Genomic DNA, 20,007 nt, shown 5'->3' with positions numbered 1-20,007 from the left:
TTCGAATTGAGGGTGCACCGGAAACGCACGGTCGCGAGGACTGCCGGGAGGTCGCGGCTAATCCGCGATTATTAAGGTAGGGCGAAAGTGGCGTCGAGGTGGTTTATGAAACTTTTGAGCGAATTGAGGGCACCGAGTTCATACTCATAGGGCGAATATGGAGGACACATAAGAAAGGTCCTGACGCCCAGGGAATTTCAATAAAAAAAAAATTTGTTTATAGGTATTTTTTCTATCGAGCGGAGATGATGGTTTCTCGCGAGTCGCGACGCTCTCACGGAGTCACGGGACGGAAATCGCGTCCGTTCTCTCTTCGGTCCGGGTCGCGTTTTCGGGGCGACAGGAATGCCCGGGTAATTTATTCCCTCCGGACCTCGGATCGCGGCCGGAGCTCCTTTCTTGCGCGCGGTAACACCTGGGGCCCCTCGCGCACACCTTCCCCTCGTCCCGTCTCGTCGGCCCCCCCTGGTTTAGAAATCTCCATCGATCGAATTCACCGTCGAGTCGAAACTCGAGATTGTATAATCGCGGCCCGGTGACGTCACGAGAGAGCCCGCGCCTTTCTCTCACGGGACGCTCTCCGTCCGGGTCGCAACCCTCTCTCCGGATACGAGGCGGTCCATCTGTCCCTCGAACCGACCCCGAGGGTGTACGTGCACAGGTACGACACCCCTCGTCCCTGGTAAAAGCCATTTCTCTCCCCCCTCCCCCCGGCCCGACCTTTCAATCCAAGATTCGGAGTGGCCGGGCCGGTCCCGGTTCTCGGGCCCCACGGGAATTTTTTCCACGCCTTCCCTGGCTATTTATAAATGCATATAACTTCATATGACAACATATATATATATACATGTATTCATACGCGTTATTTTTGTCATCGCCGATCGGGCACAACAGGGCTCTTATCGCAGGGGGAATTCCCGGCCTTATCGGCGAACTCGGTTATATCGCCGGAGATTCCGCTCCATTGTTTCGGGGTGTCCTGGTCGAGGCATCGATGTATACGCCTGGGAGTCGAAACGTTATTAACCCTAATGCTCGAATTTAGTCAGGGATTAATTTAGAACGGATTAAAATTGGCCGATGTCTCGCTCGCGTGTGCGGTGACTTTTTTTTTTTTTTTAAGAGCACGTCACATTAGCTCAGAACTGATTATATAAGGTTTTGATTGTTGATAAGCGGTTGGAAAAATTGCATCTAGATACGAATGCGGGATTTGACAAAACGGGGTACACACGCGAAGGGAGAGGCACTCGGTGCGTGCGAGACTCGCCTGCGCGTCCTTAGAGACAGAGAGAGAAAAAAAAGAAGAAAAAAAGGTCACGCATCGGCGCAGGCGCGGACGGAGGAAGCGTGAAAGTGAGGAAAGTGGGCCGCTCGTGCCGCGAGCGAGCGCGAGCACGGAAAAACCGCGGCGGAACCGCCGCGAGCCGCCGACCCTGACTGGCCTCGCGGGCCTCGTTAGCGTAGCCGCCGACGAGGCCTCCACCTCCGAAACTCCCGACCTCGATTGCCCTGGGTCAGTGTCGCGATGTATCGAGGCCGCGCGATCGAAGTTCGCCCCGAGCTCGAGGGGCGAAATCGGTCTTGGTCTTATGGCGTAGAAAAAAAAAAAAAAAATACACGGTCACGGGGGGACCGGGTAACGGCGAGAAAAATCGATCTTGGTCTTACGGTGTATCGGAAAAATTGCAAGACCATGGAAAGAAAAAATGCAAGGCCGGTATTAAATCGAGCAATACCGTGATATGAACTCCAAGAGGAGCGAGGCCGATTTTGCTCGTCGTTAAATTCGAGTCGGGAAATTCATAGAGGCCGGGGCTCTGGAAATTCGTTCTCGGGGTAAACTCAGGGGAAGCCAGGTTAAGTGGCGGGCGCACTCGGCTCTCGGTAAAAAAGCTCTCCGCGCGGTGAACGAACGTGTGCGCGCGTTCCTCTCACGTACACCGGCGCAGGCTTTCCGGGCAGCTGGAGAGCCGTCTTTCGGGCGACGCCGCACGGGAAGCGATTAATACGAGTGCGCGTACGTACATCCTCCGGCATTAATGGCCGCGCAAAGGGGCGTGACGAGCGGCCAACCCCCGGCGCGAGGCGCAGGGGAGCGGCTCGTCTCGCCTCGCTTCCCGGCCGCTACTCGCGCCACTTGACGCGCTACTCGGGGTATCGGCGCGACCGAGGTCAGGCTGTAAGTCGGACCTTTCAGGGGATCGAGCGTCGACCAGGGTGGAATTCGTTTAGGGTTGGAATATACGAGTTATTTACGATTAACCTCTTTTAGCTGCCGGACGTTATTCGCGCCACTTTTCACGCTACTCGATATATCAACGCGACCGAGACATTGTTGGAATTTTTTTTTTTTCTCACAAATGAAAAATTTGAAAGTCGTGTACGAAATTGTCAATTTCGCATGGGAAAGTTGATAGTATGAATTCGCGAATCGGGGCCCTGGATCCAAGGCCCTTTGGGGGATCGAGCGCCAACCAGGGTGGAATTCGTTTAGGGTTGGAATATGCGAGTTATTTACGATTAACCTCTTTTCGCTGCCGGACGCTCTTCGCGCCACTTGACACGCTACTCGATGTATCGGCGTGACCGAGACATTGTAGGAATTTTTTTTTTCTCACAGATGAAAAATTTGAAAGTCATGGACGAGATTGTCAATTTCGCATGGGAAAGTTGATAGTATGAATTCGCGAATCGGGTCCCTGGATCCAAGGCCCTTTGGGGGATCGAACGTCGGCCAGGGTGGAATTCGTTTAGGGTCGGAACACGCATCCGCCTCGTAGAGGATCGCCGCTACGTTCTAGAAACGGAAATTGAAGCGACACCCGTCGGGGCCACGGCCGGGTCCGCTCCGCGGTGCCAAGTTCCACTTGGCACCGGCTCGCGTGCTCGCCTCTCGAGGCGCGTTTACGTCCACTTGGGCGATCCGGAGGGCCGGTCTCCTTAGCGCGGAGGCTTCTCCCCTTTCTTGCCGCGTAATTTTCTTACGCGAACACGAGCCTGGGAATACCCGCGGACAAGGTGCACGCCGCGACGCCCGCTGCGGCGCCATTCGCATGCGTACCCTGGCGAGCGTGGATATTTTCCCCGCGGACCTGGGGTCGCCGATAACCCTAGGAAGTCACTCGACGTCGCTCCACGAGGTACGAGGCAACGTGAAAAAAAAAAAAAAAATCGTCATCCGAACGTCACGCAAGGTAGACACGCATCGGTACCGATATTTCGGCGGGTTCCTCTTATCGGTCCGATTGCGCCGAGGAGCGCGCTTATCGCCGCAAGGCGCTTCCTTTGTCCGGGGGTTCCGGCGCGTCCCGAGCGTCGCTTTCGCGGGCCTCGGCTGGCAAAGAGCCGCGCGTTATTTACGCGCGGTGCCCGCCCCTCCCGAGCCGGACTTTGCGCGGCCCAGGTGCGGCCGCGCGTGCCGGGTCGACCCGAAGCCGACTTCTCACTTTCCCCGACCATTAGTCCACTATTAGCACCTAGTGCGATATTAACATTTAATTAACATTTAATTGATATCTACCCAGTCATTATTATGCCATATCTCACCCACCGTTCTCCAGGGTGTTTCAACTCCCCTGAATGTAGGGTACGAGAAATTCTTCTTAGGAATTTCTCATCCCTTGGAATTCATCACGGCAAAATGTTCGCTTCGATTCGCGCGCCCTTGGGAAATTTCCGAGTTCTTTGTAGATCCTCGTAGTTCATTATAATTCCTTATGACGATTTATTTGCAAGGTCTGGGAGTACGTGGACGCTCGTCGGATATCGTAACTGCGGAAGAGCCGCACGGTGCGAGTGCGTCGGACCTCGCGCGACCTCGAGGCGCGTGCGCTCAGGTGCGCGAGGTCGTGGGGCAACCTGGGGGGCAACCAGGGGGTAACCAGGGAGCAACCTGAACGGCATACCGCGGGTCTTCCCGCGACGCGGCGCGCGATAGCGCGCCGAAGCGTGACGCCCAGTTAGCGCCGCCGCGCCGCCTCTCCGTCTCCGTCTCCGTCTCTCTCCCTCCCATGGTATCCGACCAGCGAGCGAGAGAGACGCGGCTAGGGCACGGCGCCGTAAATTTAGCGCACTGATCTCATTCCGCGATGAATTCGTCCCCGAAAATAGCGACTCCTCGTGCGCCCGGTACCGGAATAAACGGCGCGGCCCTCCGTCGCGGCTTCCGCCGGAACGCCCGTTAAACGACGCCTCGGTCTCGGGGGCGCCGCTTTTCGACGCCCGGGACCGATAACGCGTCCGTTAACCCGCGGCCCCGGGAGGTGCCCACGCACCGGGCGCGGTGCGTGTTTTCGCGAGTTTCTCGGGAGATATCAAAAGGACGACGCAACGTGAAAACCACTTTATCCGCGCCATGCGTTGCTTGGGAAATAAAAGAACTTCCGGGGCGTCGAGTTTTCCCCCAAGATGGCGGGCGCGGCAAATTTGAACGCGCCGTTGCCTTTAAACGCTAATTGCGGATAATTTCCGGGACGCGCCGACAGTTCGGTGTAGGGACCTTTAAACTCGTCAGGGGCGTTTTCTTCCAATGTCCCGGCGCTAATCGCTTACACCATTCTCGGGTTAACGGGGATCGCCATTGTTATCCACTTTTCCTGCCCTCGGGTGGAGGGACCCGGCGCAACGGGGTCGTCCCTAAGGAGGGTCGATCGCTGACCAAGCGCGATCGGTCGGTAGGTGTATTTCGGAGTTTTTCTGGGATCTCGCGGGGGCGCCTCCGCTCGTATTCCGTGTAGCGACAGGAACGCCGCGTTTCCCACGCTCCGGGGAGAGAAAAGTGGCGTCCTGGCGATCGATTTCCAGGAGTTCTTCGCCGAGTCTCGGGATTGACTCGCGCCCGTCGGTACGATCGGGCCCGACTCCACGATGAGGAGAGATCGACTCCTCGGCGATAACGCGCGCTCGGCCTTATCGTGTCCGTTTATACCGCGATAAGCCACGTCGAGGACGCGCGTTACGGCCGCGAATCGTCGGGTTTACGGGCCGGCAAGTGGTCGTTGTCGGTAAATCGAAGTCGTTATCGCGGTATCGGCGATTCGGCCGGGACTCAAGGGACCTCCCTTCCCCCTACTCTCTAATAATTCGGATTTTCGGAAGTCCCTACGATCTTGGACCGAGTGTTGCCCAGATTTTCCTGCATCCGGGAGGCCCTCCAGAGGGATTAGTGCCCGTGGGACCCGAGGCCTGTTGAGAGGGGGCCGAAAAATCCGGACCTAACGGTCGAGTGCGGAATTCTACGCCGTGGACGTAGCCCTTTCGGGACCCGGCGTGACCGTGACGGCCGGTTTAAAGGGCCCGCCGCTTTAAAAGGCCCTCGTCGGCCCGTTCCCGAAGGACACGTCGCCCCGAGTTTGGCCGAACTCGTTGGTCCGACGAGTGCCCGACGAGCGTCCGGAAACGCTCCTCCCCCTCATCCCCTCCGCCGTGCTTTTCCCTCGGGATTTCCCTCTCACCGCCGGAGAAGAGGAGCACGGCCGAGTTTCGGGCACCGACGCGGTACTAACGCGGTATCGACTGGCCCTCGTCGATCGATTTCCGGAGGCCCGACGTGCGTCCCTCTCTCTCTCTCCCTCGGCGCTGCATTATCGCCTCTTTCTCGGGCTCCCCCCCCCTCGCTCTTTCTCCCGTCCCTTCCGTCGCGGTCTGTCTCCGTCTCGGCGCGGCCGCACGAAAGACAATCCCGTTACGCCTGGCGAGAAATTCCACCGGCTGCGCCGCGGAGGAGAGCCGGTGGAGCTGGTGGAACTAGCGGAACGGGTGTTCCGCGCCTCGTTGGCCGGAAAGCCCCCTGCGTTCCCCGCGAGGAGAGGGCTCGCGCACCTGGGAACCTCGACGGGGCCGGGACAGGTGTTGAGGGCCGGGGAATAAAACCAAAGGGAGAAAAAGAAACGACAAATTGGGGAGGGGAGAGAGAGCGAGAGGAGGGGGGGGGAGCCCGCGCGCGAATTCGGGCCGCGGAATCGCGATTCTCCCCGCGGGAGGAGACCGCGAGAATCGGCCGGCGTCTCGACCAGCTGGAACGCGTGACGTCACGCGTCTACCTTGGTCGCCGTTCCCTCCCTCCGCCTTCCCCGCCTCTGTCACCCGACGCCGCTAGCGCGCTCTGGCGGGGAATGGGCCGAACTACCCAGAACGCCCGAGGAGCCCGGGGGGAGCGGACGCGGGCGGGGGTAACATCTGCTCTTAGCGCGATTGCCGTGTATATCGAGACGTGGCTTCGCGCTCCCCTCCCTCCCCCCGCCGACAAAGTGATCCTTAATTTCGCAGTCGAAACCCGAGCGCCGCGACGGCGGCGCTGACCGACCTGGTGGGAATTAAGGGCCCGATAGGTCGGCGCGACTCGCGGCATCCTTTGATCGGGAACGATCGGAGACGCGACTACGGTCCTCGGTGCACTTGCATCGACGGGAAAAGGGACGAGGCCCTCTATCTATCTTTCTCTCTCTAGCTTTTTATCCTTTTCGCGTCCCCCTCGCGGCTTATCGACGCTTCGCTTCCTTCCTCGACCTGCGATGCGACGAACTCTCGTCCTACCATCGACGAGGGGGAGTCCTCCCCCTTTAGAGGGGCATTTTGCCCCTCGTCCTCGGCGCACCGCCGAGACGCGTGCACCGGGCGACGCTGGATGCACTCTGGAGCCCCCCTCCACGTTCGTCGTGCATCTGCACGTGCACTCGCACGGGCACCTGCGCATTTGCATTTCGCCCCGTACGAGATTCGATCGTGTACGCGCTATCTCCCTCTCGCTCGCACCCCCTCGAGGCCCCCTCGCTCCGTCTCCCTCGCACTCAGGTGGGTGACTGCGCGCCCGGCCGATGGCGCGGCATCGACTATTTCAGTCGGTGCTTAACCACCGATCGGACGTACGCTCGCGAGCGCCCACTGGAGAGCACGCGCCTCCGCGGCGAGTAGCGTAACCCGCGTACTCTACCTCGGTGGCCTACGTACACTAGTGCGTATGCGACGATTACGCAAGAGTCGACGAGCGCGCGGTTACGTCGGATACGTAACGATACTCCTCGCGTGGAGAGGAGAGGGCTGATATATCTCGGGGACTCGTAAAGTTCCCTCCCTCGAACGCGCGAGAGATGTGAGGCCTCTTTGGCGAATTTTCTGCAAATCCGCGAAAACTCGAGCGCGAGGAGTTGCGTAACAGAGCCGATCGTAACGAGCCGCTCTCTCGACGGGAAAGAGGAGCGACCGATCCGAGGACGCGCCTTCGGCGGATTTTCTCCCGGGTAGGGGAACGTTTCCGAACGCTTTCTACTTGCCGAGGTCCTTCCACCGATCGGGAGGCGACCCTCCCTCCTGGGATACTTTTTTTATTTTTAAGGGGGGTTTTCTCCGCCATTTTCTCCCGGTCGGCTCTTCTCTGGCAAACCGGAAGAGAGAGAGAGAGACGCGCCGGGGAAAAAAAAATCCCTTTTCGAGCTATCCGCGACTCTCGGGGGAGAAAGTCGTCCGAATGGTCACGGCCTATTTAGCAGAAGCGGCTCTCGGCACCGCTCTCGGCTGCCTCTCGCGGCTGGTCGGGTTGCTAGGTTGCTGCACTCTCTCTAAATCGAGGAATAGCCGACACCCGGGTACCCCCCTCTCTCTCGCGGCGAGGCCGATCCTTTTATTCCGATCCAGGCGGAAATGAAGCGCGAGATTCGAGGCGTTGATCCTTATGGAAGGATCCTTCTCGGGCGTCGAGGGTCGCACTGAGCGCGGCGCGTCGAGAACGATCAGTCGGAACTATCGCAACCGGCGCGCTCAGTGTGACACCCGACGCCCTCGACGAATTAAAGAATTAACGAATTGACGATTAATTGAAATTTACGCCTCCCGTACGTCCATCGGGCTTCGGACCGCGAATCGGTGACGTTCTGCCGAACGTGGCATTAAAAGATATAAAAGAAGAATAAAAAGAGTGGGAGGAAAAGGAGGAGCCCGTAACGCGTAAACGCACTCGAGCGACTCTGACGTCACGCGCGTCACCCATCCGATAAATCCGCACTCATTGGAGATCCCGTCTGGCGGAAAAACGCGGCGGAAATACGTCATCCGGCCGCGTCACGGGGACGCCCTCCCGGTTTTCCGTTGCCTGACGCGCGCGAAAAGGACTACAAACCGCGAGCGATCGATCGCCGATCGATCTTCGACCGCCTTCGGGGCGTGCATAAACGGTTCAACGTCAGGGGGGGGGGGGATTTAAATTGGCTCCGAAATTAGCGCGAAAAGCGGACGACGTTACGTAAGATCCCGCGATGACAACTCCTAGGAGAGGGCTCACTCGTTTACCCCAGGCGATTTATCGTTAATATTCGGTTATGCCAAAATGGCCGCGGTCCGTCGAATTAATTCGACAATGGCGGTACTGGGCTCGGGTTGCAGCTCGTAATTGGCATTGTTTGCGCTCCTCCTGCCGGAAGTGGCGGGCCGCGTGTCCTTCTCGCGGTGTCGCGTGGCAAGAATTGCCGTTTCGCCTCCTCCGGGCGATACTAGGTTTTTTTTTTCTTTTCTTTTTTTTCTCTCTCTCTCTCCCTCCCCGTCCATTCCCCAGCGAACAGTGTATTTGGCGCGAGGCGCACGCGCGGACTCGGACGCGGAAAAAAAGAGGAAAAAAGAGGGGGAACACGGTAGTGCAATAACGTGTCTCCGGCATCTCTCTCTCTCACTCTCGTGGCCTCGCACGGGCCTGTCCTTGCCCGGAGCGATTCTCTCCTTCTCGCTCCGGCGACGGCGAATCGCCGCAGGAAAGGGCGCCATCGTTTTCGATTTCGCCCTCGGTTTACCGGGCCATCGCCTTCCGCGTCCATATTTGAACCTTGAATCTCTCCCGACGGTAGAAAAAATCTTTCGACCCTTTCGAACGGTATATTCCCTTCTATGTAATCTCTAAGCCTTAACCGAACAGCAGAGAGACGATCTGCTACGGTTCCGAGCCCTGTTTTCCCGAGTAATCATCGGAAGCCTTTATCGGTCGCGCGTCCCTCGTCCGCCATCTTGGAAATTCTGGCCCCTCCGCTCCTTTCTCCGATATACGCTTCGTACTCGAGAAAAGTATATAGAATAAACTCCGGTATAACGCGGTTAATACGCGTTATATGAATTCTCGTTTAAAGGACATCCTGCCGTATGGGGATTTTTTCCAGGACAACGCGCATAACGCGCTTTTGTTATTCATTGTAGGAGCGATCGCGGTTTATGGAAACCGTAGTCTCGGTGTCTTCGACGCATTATAGGCATTCGCGTTATATGGGAGCCCACCGTATTGAATGGATAAGAAGGGGAAGGGTTAACCCCCCGCTCTCGATTTGTCAGAACCACTGCTTGGTTCCTCGATAAGGGGTGGATCCGAATTTATAAATAGCGCCCTCGGGTAGGGGGAACATAAAGGTCAATTTCTCATCGATTTCGTCGGTTGGCCAGGTTCCTCGTCGCCTTCGTCGGGACAGTGGGCCCTTCGTTCGACGATTTCCGAGCAGCTCGAAGCCTGTCGTGCAGCCTCGTCGCCTTGGCTTCGTCGAATCGATCCTCGGGCGGAAAAAGCGACTCCGTCGAGGAGAGAGCGAGAGGCGCCCGTCCGAGGGGAAGACGTTCCGCGAACGATGTCACTGGGGAACTCGGCCGTCCTCGGCGCTCGTCTCGCTTTGGAAGAGATTGCCCTACTATCCCCTTCCCTCCCCCGGGTTAAAAGAGAAAAGGTCGTTATCGCGGCACACTATCCGCGGATTCGGCGGAAATCGCGCGATGTCCCCCTCCTTCCCGTGGGCGCACTTTCCACCTTCGACCTCTCCGTTCCGCCTCGGATTGGGGAGATCCGCGGAAATCCGCGGAAAACCGTCCTTGGGAAATCGGAGCACTCGACGGGCTCGGGATTCGTCCTTCGCGGATGCCGAGCGGTCTCAAGGCTGCGAGTTTAGTACCTCGGTGTAATGGGGAAAAAAAAAAAAAAAAATAGGAATAAAAAAGAGAAACATCCCGCAGACTGTATCGCTTCTCGCGATGCTTCCTCGGACGTAATTCGCGTCATCGAGGTGCAATCCGTGAGGTGTTTCTTCGGCGTTTCGTAATCGGCGACCGGAGAGCGTCGAGTCTCTCGATAGGAGAGGGGCCGTCTCGAAGGATGTTGCGTCGGGACGGAAGGCCGAAGGATCAATGGGACGTTGCATCGGAGGGAAAATCATTTCTCAAAGGGTAATCGAGTGACCGGCCCCTGCCCGGGCGATTTACTTCGGGTCTTAATTGAAGAGGCGAAATCGGCTGGACCGTCGACGGTCTCTCGGAATTGCTCCTCTCTCTCTCCTCTCTTTCCCCACGTCGCGCCCCCCCCGGCGACGAATTTCCGGATCGATGCCGAAACGTCGAGTCTGAAAGTCAACGCACGGAGAAAGTCCCGGATTTTCACCCGCGGCTCGGGAAACGATCTAGCCGTCGCTTTAGACTTTTAACGCTACGCCATTTTTCCTTCTCCTTTCTCGGGGTCCTTATCCCTTCATTTAACGATGCCCCTCGAATTTAAACGGGACATTGGATCGCCGCCTCGATAGAATCGCGAGAGCCGACTCGAACGCTCGCCCGTCCGTCGCGACGCCGCCTCGGAGACGCGGCGACCCGATAACTGCAGTTATCACGGCAGATAACGACGCCCCGCGCTCGACTCGGGAATCTATCCGACGCTCTAGGTGCACTCGGCAGTCGCGCCTCCGTTTTTATGCAAAACTTGGGGGAGCACGACGACGAGGGAAGGGAGATCGAGAGAGATACCTCGGGTACATGCGTCGAAGATCACGGGGTGTCCCCTGGATTCGAGTCGGAGGACCCGCGATAGTTATCTACCCGAGCAGGGCCAAGCCCCGTGACTTTTGCCCCGAGATATATCGATGACGATCGACGCCGATCGGCGGAGTTTTCGGATCCTCGCCCCTTGACACCGATTCGAGCTCGTTAACCTCTACCCCCCCAACTAGAAATTTCTCCGAATATTTTATCCGAATTTACAATGTATATTTTTTTTTTTTTGTAATTTCCACTCGTTCCCCTACTAGTCTCGTCGCACCTCATGTAGTGGAGTCAAGGACGGGTCGATCGATTCCGGATAAATATCGACCAGGTCCAATCGACTTCTCTCGAGGTCGGTCGATCCTCGAGCTAGTGGGGAATCATCGAAGGCTCGATATATCGCCTCTATTCGCGTAATCGAACGAGTGGGCGGGGGGGTAAAGGTCGAGTCGTCTCGACCGAAGGCGCACTCGGCTCGTCCTCTGTTGTTCTCGCCACTTCGTAATTCCGAGTTCACGGATAAAATACGGCCTGGAATCGAAATTCGACGGTGGGGGGGAGATAAAAAGAAAGGGGGGAGATACGGTATCGCGGGGCACGGCGGAATCGAAACGGCTGTTGCATTCCGCCTGGCAGGGGGCGCTCCTCCGACACGTAGGAATCCTCCCGGGGCATAGGTGCGTGCCTCCGTTTCCAAGGCTATTTACCTGTAAATTAAACCCGTGGAGCGGTGTAGGAGGGGGAGGGAGAGGGACGATTTCACGCTCGAGGTGAGCGCCTAGACTGACTTTCTCCGCGGGCGAAAAAAAGCGCCGATACGTTACCTAACTGCCAAGTCGGCGCACCGCCGCGCTCGTCATCGTCGGCGACGTCGTCTCCTTGGCTTCGAGTTCCCTAGGCCAGGCATCGAGCACCGAGTCTCGGGTCTACGTCGCCGGAGAGCCCGTCCGGCCGGGAGTGCAGCGGCGCCTCGGGTGACGGCGCGACGCGGCGTGACCCACGTGACCACCTGCGCGGCGCGCGACCTGCCGGAATATCGGCCCGCCGTGCGCATTCCGTGCGCGTCCCCCGCGGACGACGGACGCGCTCTCCGCCCGAGGAGGCCCGTCACTTTCTCCGTCCGCTCGCCAAGGAGACGGGCGATTAACTCGAGCGCCCTCGGCAGGGCGATGCCGATAATCTCTCCTGAATTTTATATTTAATAGGATATACCTAAATGTAAATACATTGTACAAAAGTGGAGTATATTTATAATATGTATATTGCAGATAGGGCGGGATAGAATTTCTGGCCACGGTATACGTTGCGACCCTTATTGAAATTGGAATCGAAGTCCTTGTACCATTCATCTGAATGATTTTCTTACGGTCACGAATCTCGCCCTCGGGACTCGAAATTCGGCCTACCGACTCGAGGATCGACGAGAAGACATCGCGCGGTCGGTTCCCGCTTGTATCTACTTATAAATCTACTCGTATCTATTTGCGTTAGGCAAGAGGGGACGCGCGCGGCCCCTCTTGCCCGTCGAAATCACTTCCGACTCCTTCGAGGACGCCTCGTCCTCGAGGGTTGCCTCGTCCCTTCGACGCGTATGGTCCTTTCCCCCTCTCTCTCTGTCTCGCTCTATTCCCCCTCGATCTCCGTCTCTCCCCCGTCCGCGCGTGCGCGGGCTCCCTCTTCGTCGCCCTCGAAATATTTCAGCGTTTATAAAGATGCAGCCCTCCGCGGTAAGAGCATCCGCCCTCTCTCTCTCCCTCCCTCTTCTCGCGTCCACTCCCTCTCTCTTTCGCCCTCCCGTCCCTCCTCCGCTCTCTCGGCATGGAAGAAAAGTACCGTGTCTATAAATACGGCGCTTCGGCTCGGCCTCAGGTCGGATCGCCGCCTCCCTCTCTCCCTCTTTCTCTTTTACTTTCTTTTGCCGAACTTCTCGAACGCCTCGTCAGTTACTCGAGCGGTGGAGGCGACGGAGAGGCCGCTCGGGGAGGTTTTCCCTCGCGCTATTTCTCAGTGATTTTCGAGTCTCCCTGGAAACGCCGCGCGGTGGAAATCCGTATTACCCGGTAATTGGGATCGAATTAATTCATTTAGACGGGACGAATCGCGTCTTGAATATTTTTCTCCCCCTCTGTTGGCAGTTTCGCGAGCGACGAGAGCGCAGGTCCGAGGCGAGGGCGCACTCCGGCGCGGCGCATGCGCCACGGACGACGCGTCGCTCGCGCGAGCGGGCTCCTACTTACCGACCGGAACGTCGGAAAGGCCGTATGTGGGTCAGTCGTCGCGACAATGGAGAAAAGTCCTCGCCCGTTACCCCGCACTCTTCTGGCTCGACCTGGTGCTCCTCGTCGCGAGCTTTGATCGCTGGATGGAATGAATTTTAGAGATTTATTCGATTTTTATACCGCGCCCCCTCTCCAGGGCAACCGATTTTCCAGTTCACCGGATTAACTTCCACGCGCTAAATTGACAGGTCTTCGTGCACGACGTTTAAACGTTGACCAATGATGCCACTTTGCAACAATGCGAAAGCTTTCCATGATAATCTATTCGTATGGCTAAAGGGATCCGCATGGACTGCGGAATCGAATCTCAGGCTCGATTCTAATGTTCTCGGCCCGAGTCGGAAAAATGAGAGTCGGTCAGGGGGGCTGCTTGAGCAAAGTCTCGAATTTCTAAGGGTTTTCGAGTCACGCCTTTTCTTCAACCTCGGGATGGCTCGACGCACCGAAATCTGGAAACTCGGGAATAGCCGCGATCTAGGAGGGGCCTCGACCGCTTCGTGCTCGCTTTCACCTAGGATCCGGAGCGAACGTCCGCACTCTACGTGAAGGTGGCCACGCGCGTTCCCGCAAGTCGCTCTAATAAGTTCTCGAATACATTTAATCGTGCACTGAGAGAGGGAGAAAAAAAGGAAACCCACGAAATATCTCTCCGAACAGTGCCGAGGAAATATTTTGAAAAAATTCAAGGAACCTCGCCAAAAGAAATTAAATCCAACGTTCTTGGGAAATTCACTCGAGTCAATTAATTATCCCTCTAATAAGGAAAATATTCTCAATGGTCTGAGGACATTTCTTATATTTTTCTTCCCGGTATACCGATTTGATATATAATTACGTTCATCGTTAAGCGAGGATATTCTCCACGTGCGACTCTATCTCCAGGAGTGGCTCCGATTCCACTTGGAGATTATTCTTGTCTTGCCTATCTCTCGCAACGATTTATCGCCAGCAGTGCAGTCGTATCGCGAAATGGAAAATCGGTGGACGCGTTAGCATGTAATTATAATTCGTGCCCGTAGACGCGTCGTGGTTAATCAGGATGTTTCCTCTTTATCGTTGCAGACGCTAAGATGCGACTTGAGGAAGACCTGGTGATCCGCAGGAGCAGGCCGACCATGATCTCAGCGAAGTACCGAGCTCGGGAGGAGCGCCGCAGGCTCTTGAAGATCTCCGCGGGGAAGCTGAGACGCATCGAGGACCCCGAGGCCAGCCTCTGTCGCTCCGTCCTCATCAACAACGCCGTCAGGCGCCTCCAGCGCGAGAACCGCGACGAGAAGGCCAGGAACTACGGATTGCCGGTCGTCACCTATCTCGACGACTCCGCCAAGGAGAACAACGTCTCCGGGAACATGATCGTCGGCGTCCCGGACAGCACCACGCCGCAGAGGAAAAGGTGAGGGCCGAGAAGATATCGAGGATCCCCAGGTCTTGGAGCGGTGGGACGACCTCGGGGATTTCGGGGAACCGTCGAAACGGGGTCGGAGAAAAGCATCGACGCCGACGTCGGCGTCGTTAGCCGCGCGTTTAGCTCGAGGGCCGCGGCCACTTCCGTGGGGCTCCGCGCGGTGCTTTGTTTCGCCGGAAGTGTCGCAAGGAGAGCCACTCATCGCTTACCAGTCATACACAGGACGATTGCGTTCGTACGTGAAATCGCCGCGTCGATAAGCGACGATGCTTTCTATACGCCTCGATAATGGGCTTTTGCATAAATAACGGGCCGGGTTATCTGCCGTCCCACGAGGCGACCGTAAAATAGGGCGCGCGAGTCGGAGTCGAGCTCGCCCGAGTCTCGGGAATCTTAGGGCGGAGGAATAAAAGAGAAAGAAAAGGAAAGGAAGGAAACAAAAAAGAGAGAAAGTCGACTCGAAATTCCGAATTCGCGGGAGCTCCTGTGTCCCGTGTACGCGGGTTTACTCGACGTCGAGAGGGGAAAATGTCTGACGATGGTCTTCGTTCCGCAGGTTGAGCGAGGAGATCAGAAACGAGAGCCTGAGTCCGAAGCGGCAGAGGCACGAGGACCTGGACCTCCAGGACGACGTGTTCAGCGACTTCTACATCCTGCCGCCGACCCCGAGGCTGCTGTCGCACATAGACGAGGCCCCGGAAACGCAGCCGCCGCACGCGCCTCACCCCGCACACCCCACGCACCCCTCCCATCCCCTGGGCTTCGCCGAGGACCGGCTGAGTCCGGGGGTCGAGAACCGCGGACCCGTCTCCGTCAGCTCGGGCCTCTTCGCCGACGACCCGAGCGATCAGCTCGCCTCCGTTCCCAGGACGGCGGACGTGACGATGATGGAGGTGGCCGACGTGGGCTGCGACCCCGAGCGTTTCTGCGACTTCAGATTCGCCGACTCGGCCAAGTCCCTCGAGGAGCGGCTCGTCGACCTCCAGGCCCTGGACGAGCACTTCGACCTGGCCAAGTTCGAGCGCAACAACAACCAGAGCTGCGGCCGCGCCTTCCACGACATCCAGACCTTCCACAGCCTGGTGCCCGGCCTCGAGACCTAGAGGACTCCCTGTCGGCGTCCTCTTCTCGACTACCCTCGAAGCGGCGCCTCGGGACTGTCCTCTTCGGCATCGATGACCACCTTCGGACTCCGACGAGGTCGACCGGAGACCGAACCGACGAGCTCCTGCTGCATCTAGAGGTCTTCGAGGCCTCTCTCGGTCGAGAACGCCCTGACCGGCTTCGAGGCGACCGCGAACGAGCACCCAGGACTCCTTGCGTCCCGCCTTGCTCGAAACTCCTCCTAGACGCTCCGGAAGAGATAGGGATTGTCCTCGACGAACCCTGCGAGATAACGCGACTCGGTATTCGAGGTGGGAGCCATGCACCTTGCAATTTGATTCGAGCGTTCGGGGAGGGTCTCGAGCAGGGAGTCGCGGTCCGAGGTCGACGAAGGCTCGAGCGAACCCGAGGAACTCCTCTTCTGGGACTCGAATCCGGGCAATCCTGCCCTCGTCCACTTCCGGAGCCGATTGCATGTCCGCAGATGTACGGACTCGAGGACGCTTCGCATCCATCGCCAATGGAGTCGCGCGGTCGCGGCGACTCGTCTTCGAGGCCTCCAGGGGTCGGCTCGTAGCATAAGGCCAAGAATCGGTTCGAGCGGGATCTCTTGTTGCCGGAAACGAGAGAGAGATCTCGTTCGCACCGTTCCTCCTCGGTTCTCGAATGTTGGATAAGCTACGAATTAGAACTCTGCGTGCCTCCTCGAAGGCGATTCTTTTTTGTAAGCTCCGCGAGACCTCGCCGCCCGTTGGCGCACGCAACTCGAGTGTGACGAGATACTCCACTCGCGTTATATCGCACTTCTTATCCGTTATCGGTTATTTTTGCCGATCGCGCCGAGAACGCAGCGGCCTGGCCTTCCATTCTTCTATTTTCTTTCTCCCCCCCGCGTATCCGCCGCCCAGTATCGCCGTTTTCTTTCCCCGTAGCTAATGGCACGGCACGAAATCGCGACCCGCGGAAACACCTGGCGCACTTGTGCCAATAATTGTACAGTACGTGGCCCGTGAGCCGGATCCCCGTAAGGACCGGATTCCGTGAGCCGGTCGCGCCAATATGAGCCTTACGGGACCTTCTCGAGAAACCCGGTCGGGGCAGCTCTTCCCGCTACCCACGCGGCTCGCGCCTTTTTCACGCATTTTCTATTTTCTCAAACACGAGGCGAGCGTCCGTCTTCGCGCGGGCACCTGGACCATGCATGGGTTCCGGGTGCCGCCTTGGAACGGCTAAAATCCCGGCATATTTCTCTCTCTCACTTCGCGCCGCCACGCACGGTATTACATACGCGTGATATCGCCTCACGCGTCCAGAAGTTATCCTTCGACTCGGCAATGACTCTTTGCCAAGTAGCGGACGAGATTTCATTAGCGCTCAATGGAAAGCCACGCCGTCGATGCCGTACCATTTTTTTTTTTCTTCCTTTTTCTTTTAATCGCACATTTCTCCGGCCTTTTCGGGAGGTCGCTTAGCTCGGGGAACGAGGGGACGCGCGGGGGCGTCGATAGCGATTGATAAGGCCGTTCCCCGGGCTATCGAGACCGCGGCAAAAGGTTGGAGAGATCGACCCTCGACTCCTGGGGCGTTTGACGAGAGGAGTCGAGCCTGACCGACCGATCGTCCGGCTCACCGGGTCGCCGTGGAAGTGTATGTATACAATATACATAGTGTTTGTATATATAGAGATACTTTTTTAACGTTGACACACGAGAGGCGTCCTCGCCGAGGGGGAGGGCCGGGAGGGCGTAATCGCGGGACGGCCTCGCGGTTTGTACATACGAAATCTGGATTTCTCGATTTCTCGCGAGTTGAGATGATTTATAGGTAACATAATGCGTAAGATTATCTCTCGTAACACGTCACGGCAGGCCTTTAGTTTTATCTGTCTTGAACCTTTGTTAATCCGTAACAATGTTCCATTAATTTTTAAACGCGTATAGCTGATAGAGCGTGACCACGATATTCGTACGATAGTGGGCGGGGAGGGTCAACGGTACGGATGGATTCGTTAATCCTAAACTTAGCAGCCTGTCCTTTTTGATACGGTCCCGTTTCCTTTATTTTAATTCTTTTCCCCTTTTTTTCCTTCCTTTCTTTCTTTCTTCTCGTGGCCCTTTTGTGCAATAAAGGAGCCGCAAAGGATTCGGGTCATGCTTAAAAATACTCCACCATGCGGAAGGGGCGGCGCGCGTTCCTTCGCGCGAGTCTTTTCATGAAATTTCACGAAGGCGGCTAGAATTTTCCCTGCCCAACGGAAAACACGGAGACGGTGGCTGCACGATGTTTAGGATTAATGGTTCAATTAGTTTATTAATCGACACGACGATACCTTGAGGCGCAGCTGACTCTCTCGACGGGTGTCCTTCGACCGCGTAGTCTTCGTCGCCCTCGCTGTTAAGGCGAGATGAAAAGTGCCATCCGAAGGGGTCAATCGTTTCTTCCGAAGCTTTTCTCGGATCTAGATATATCTAACCGTTTGAAACTAATACAACGTCAATGTTAGAGGCTACGAGAAAGATCCTGACACCTGTGAAATTTCATTTTTCGCGAGAAAAAAAAAGAAAGAAAATCGAACCAGAAGTGTCTAAACATATTTTTCAAATGTCGAAGTCGGTGTAAGGACCTTTCTTTACCGCCTCCATATTCCTGCTGTAGAGTTTGAAACGAGGCGCGCCCAATTTGGAGGTAATTTTCACGAACGAGACCTCTTTGACGGCACTTTCGCGTCGCCTTAACGCCTCCGGATTGCGCCTCTGCGTTTCAGGGCCGAGGAGAGAAAACGCGATAAAACGGGGCTTAGGGATGTCTTGGAATGAAAAAAGAAAAAAAAAATGATTAAAAAAAATAATGAATTGCTTTCGTTACGGTTAAGTCGTGAATGCATTTTCCGTTGGATAAACAGGATGTCTTGGCGACTCGCGCAGGACCGGGGATACTTCTCGCGGGAGCTCCTCCACGTGATATGAGGAACTCTTGCCCGAGGCTTATTCCGGAAACGCGATTCAGGATGGGCGATCGCGTTGTATCGTTTATTTACGTTACGTTAGTTCCGTTTCTACCCGCTTGAGATAAAGGCAATATTCGGCTTAAACGATGCCCGGCATGGAGGAGGGCTCCCCTCGGAAGGGACATTCTCGTGGGGAGCGATTCTCGATGAAGGGCCTCGTCGAGACGGAAAATTGGACTTAGCTCAAATGTATGCTTCTGTCACGTTACAGGTCCGGATAAGTCGGGGACCGATTATCGGCCGACCTCGCGGCACCTCGTGTAGAGGGATCCTAAAGGGAGCATCTCCGAGGTGTGTACCTGGCGACGCGTCGAAATTCCCTGTCCACCCTGGGGTCGGCAACGAATTCCGAGGCGTTCATCTCCTGGGCCTTAGCGGGATAGCCCGATAAACGTTTCCCGCAACAAAGCTACGGCAATATTAGGGGACAGTCCTTTCGTTTCTTGTACTTAAGTCGTCGAGACTCGGGAGCCTTTCGGTGTTATCGTTTCTCCTAGTTTATCCCTTCTTACGCAGTTCGCCGCCCTCCACCCAAACTCGAGGTCTGGGACTCGAATCTGGATTTCATGCCATCCTTAGCCCTCCTTGCCAGTCTGAAGTCACTGACAAATCTTTACGCGGCTCTTTACACGAATGCGAAATTTATCCTGCGCATCTATCCGCGTGCGAGAAGAGAGAAAAAAGTAAACATAGAAAAATCCGCATGGACTCCAGAATCGGGTCCCCGGTCGCAGGAGATAAGCGAAGGGGACGAGAGCGCGAGAGAGTCTGGACCAAAATTGTGCAGCGTGTACAAAATACAAATCCAATCTTCCGTAGTGCCCGGGCCGCGGCGAAACACTCGGACGTCATGTGATTTAATAAAGACTTCGCGCAAGGGAGAGGCGCGAAGTGGGTCGGCGTTATCATTTTCGATGGGGCGCATCGGCGGTCCCCCGAAGAGTCGCTCGTTATCAGGCTTTAAGGGATCACTTGTATATATACATATACGTCGTGTACAGATTCGAGGACTAGCAGCTTCCGTATGAGATTAGAGAGTCGAGCCTCGTGGCAGGACTCCGTTAATCCGGACTGCTTTTGTTTAATTCCGCCCCCTACCNCCACCCACCCCCTGACTTTACGTTTAACCGAGCACGCGAGAGACGGTTACTTCGCGTTTGCACCTTTATACTCGGTCGAGAACGACGATCGACCCAAGGGACGAAATAATTTATTGTTTCATGGACGGACGGTGTACCCGCGTTGCACATAGGAGAACCACCCTAAAACTAGCCTTAACCGAGATGACATTCTCGAGTGACGTCGAGGATTCCCGCGGCCCAAAATCTCTGTAAATAGCTACCTTAGGCAACCCCGTAAGACAGTTTAGCTATGTATAAAGTTTCATACGTTGTTTAGGTTTCAGTACTAGTTATCCAAAATCAGTTACCAATTATATGACA

General features: G+C 56.4%; 1 protein-coding gene across 2 annotated transcripts in view; it reads left to right on the top strand.

Annotated features, from left to right (window-relative positions):
• LOC105702126 overlaps window positions 1-19,636 on the top strand; it is a 43,086-nt gene extending 23,450 nt beyond the window's left edge. For both annotated transcript variants that reach the window (XM_012429442.2, XM_012429443.1), the window contains exons 2-3: window positions 14,112-14,442; window positions 15,011-19,636. In XM_012429442.2, the coding sequence (XP_012284865.1) occupies window positions 14,112-14,442; window positions 15,011-15,557 (878 nt within the window). In that variant the 3' untranslated portion in view covers window positions 15,558-19,636. The remainder of the gene's footprint in view (window positions 1-14,111; window positions 14,443-15,010) is intronic.
• The last annotated feature ends 371 nt before the right edge of the window (window positions 19,637-20,007 follow it).

The sequence above is a fragment of the Orussus abietinus genome, unplaced genomic scaffold, assembly GCF_000612105.2.
Source record: "Orussus abietinus isolate OABI.00-Male unplaced genomic scaffold, Oabi_2.0 scaffold22, whole genome shotgun sequence".
NCBI lineage: Eukaryota > Metazoa > Arthropoda > Insecta > Hymenoptera > Orussidae > Orussus > Orussus abietinus.
This window is presented reverse-complemented; position numbering and strand designations above follow the sequence as displayed.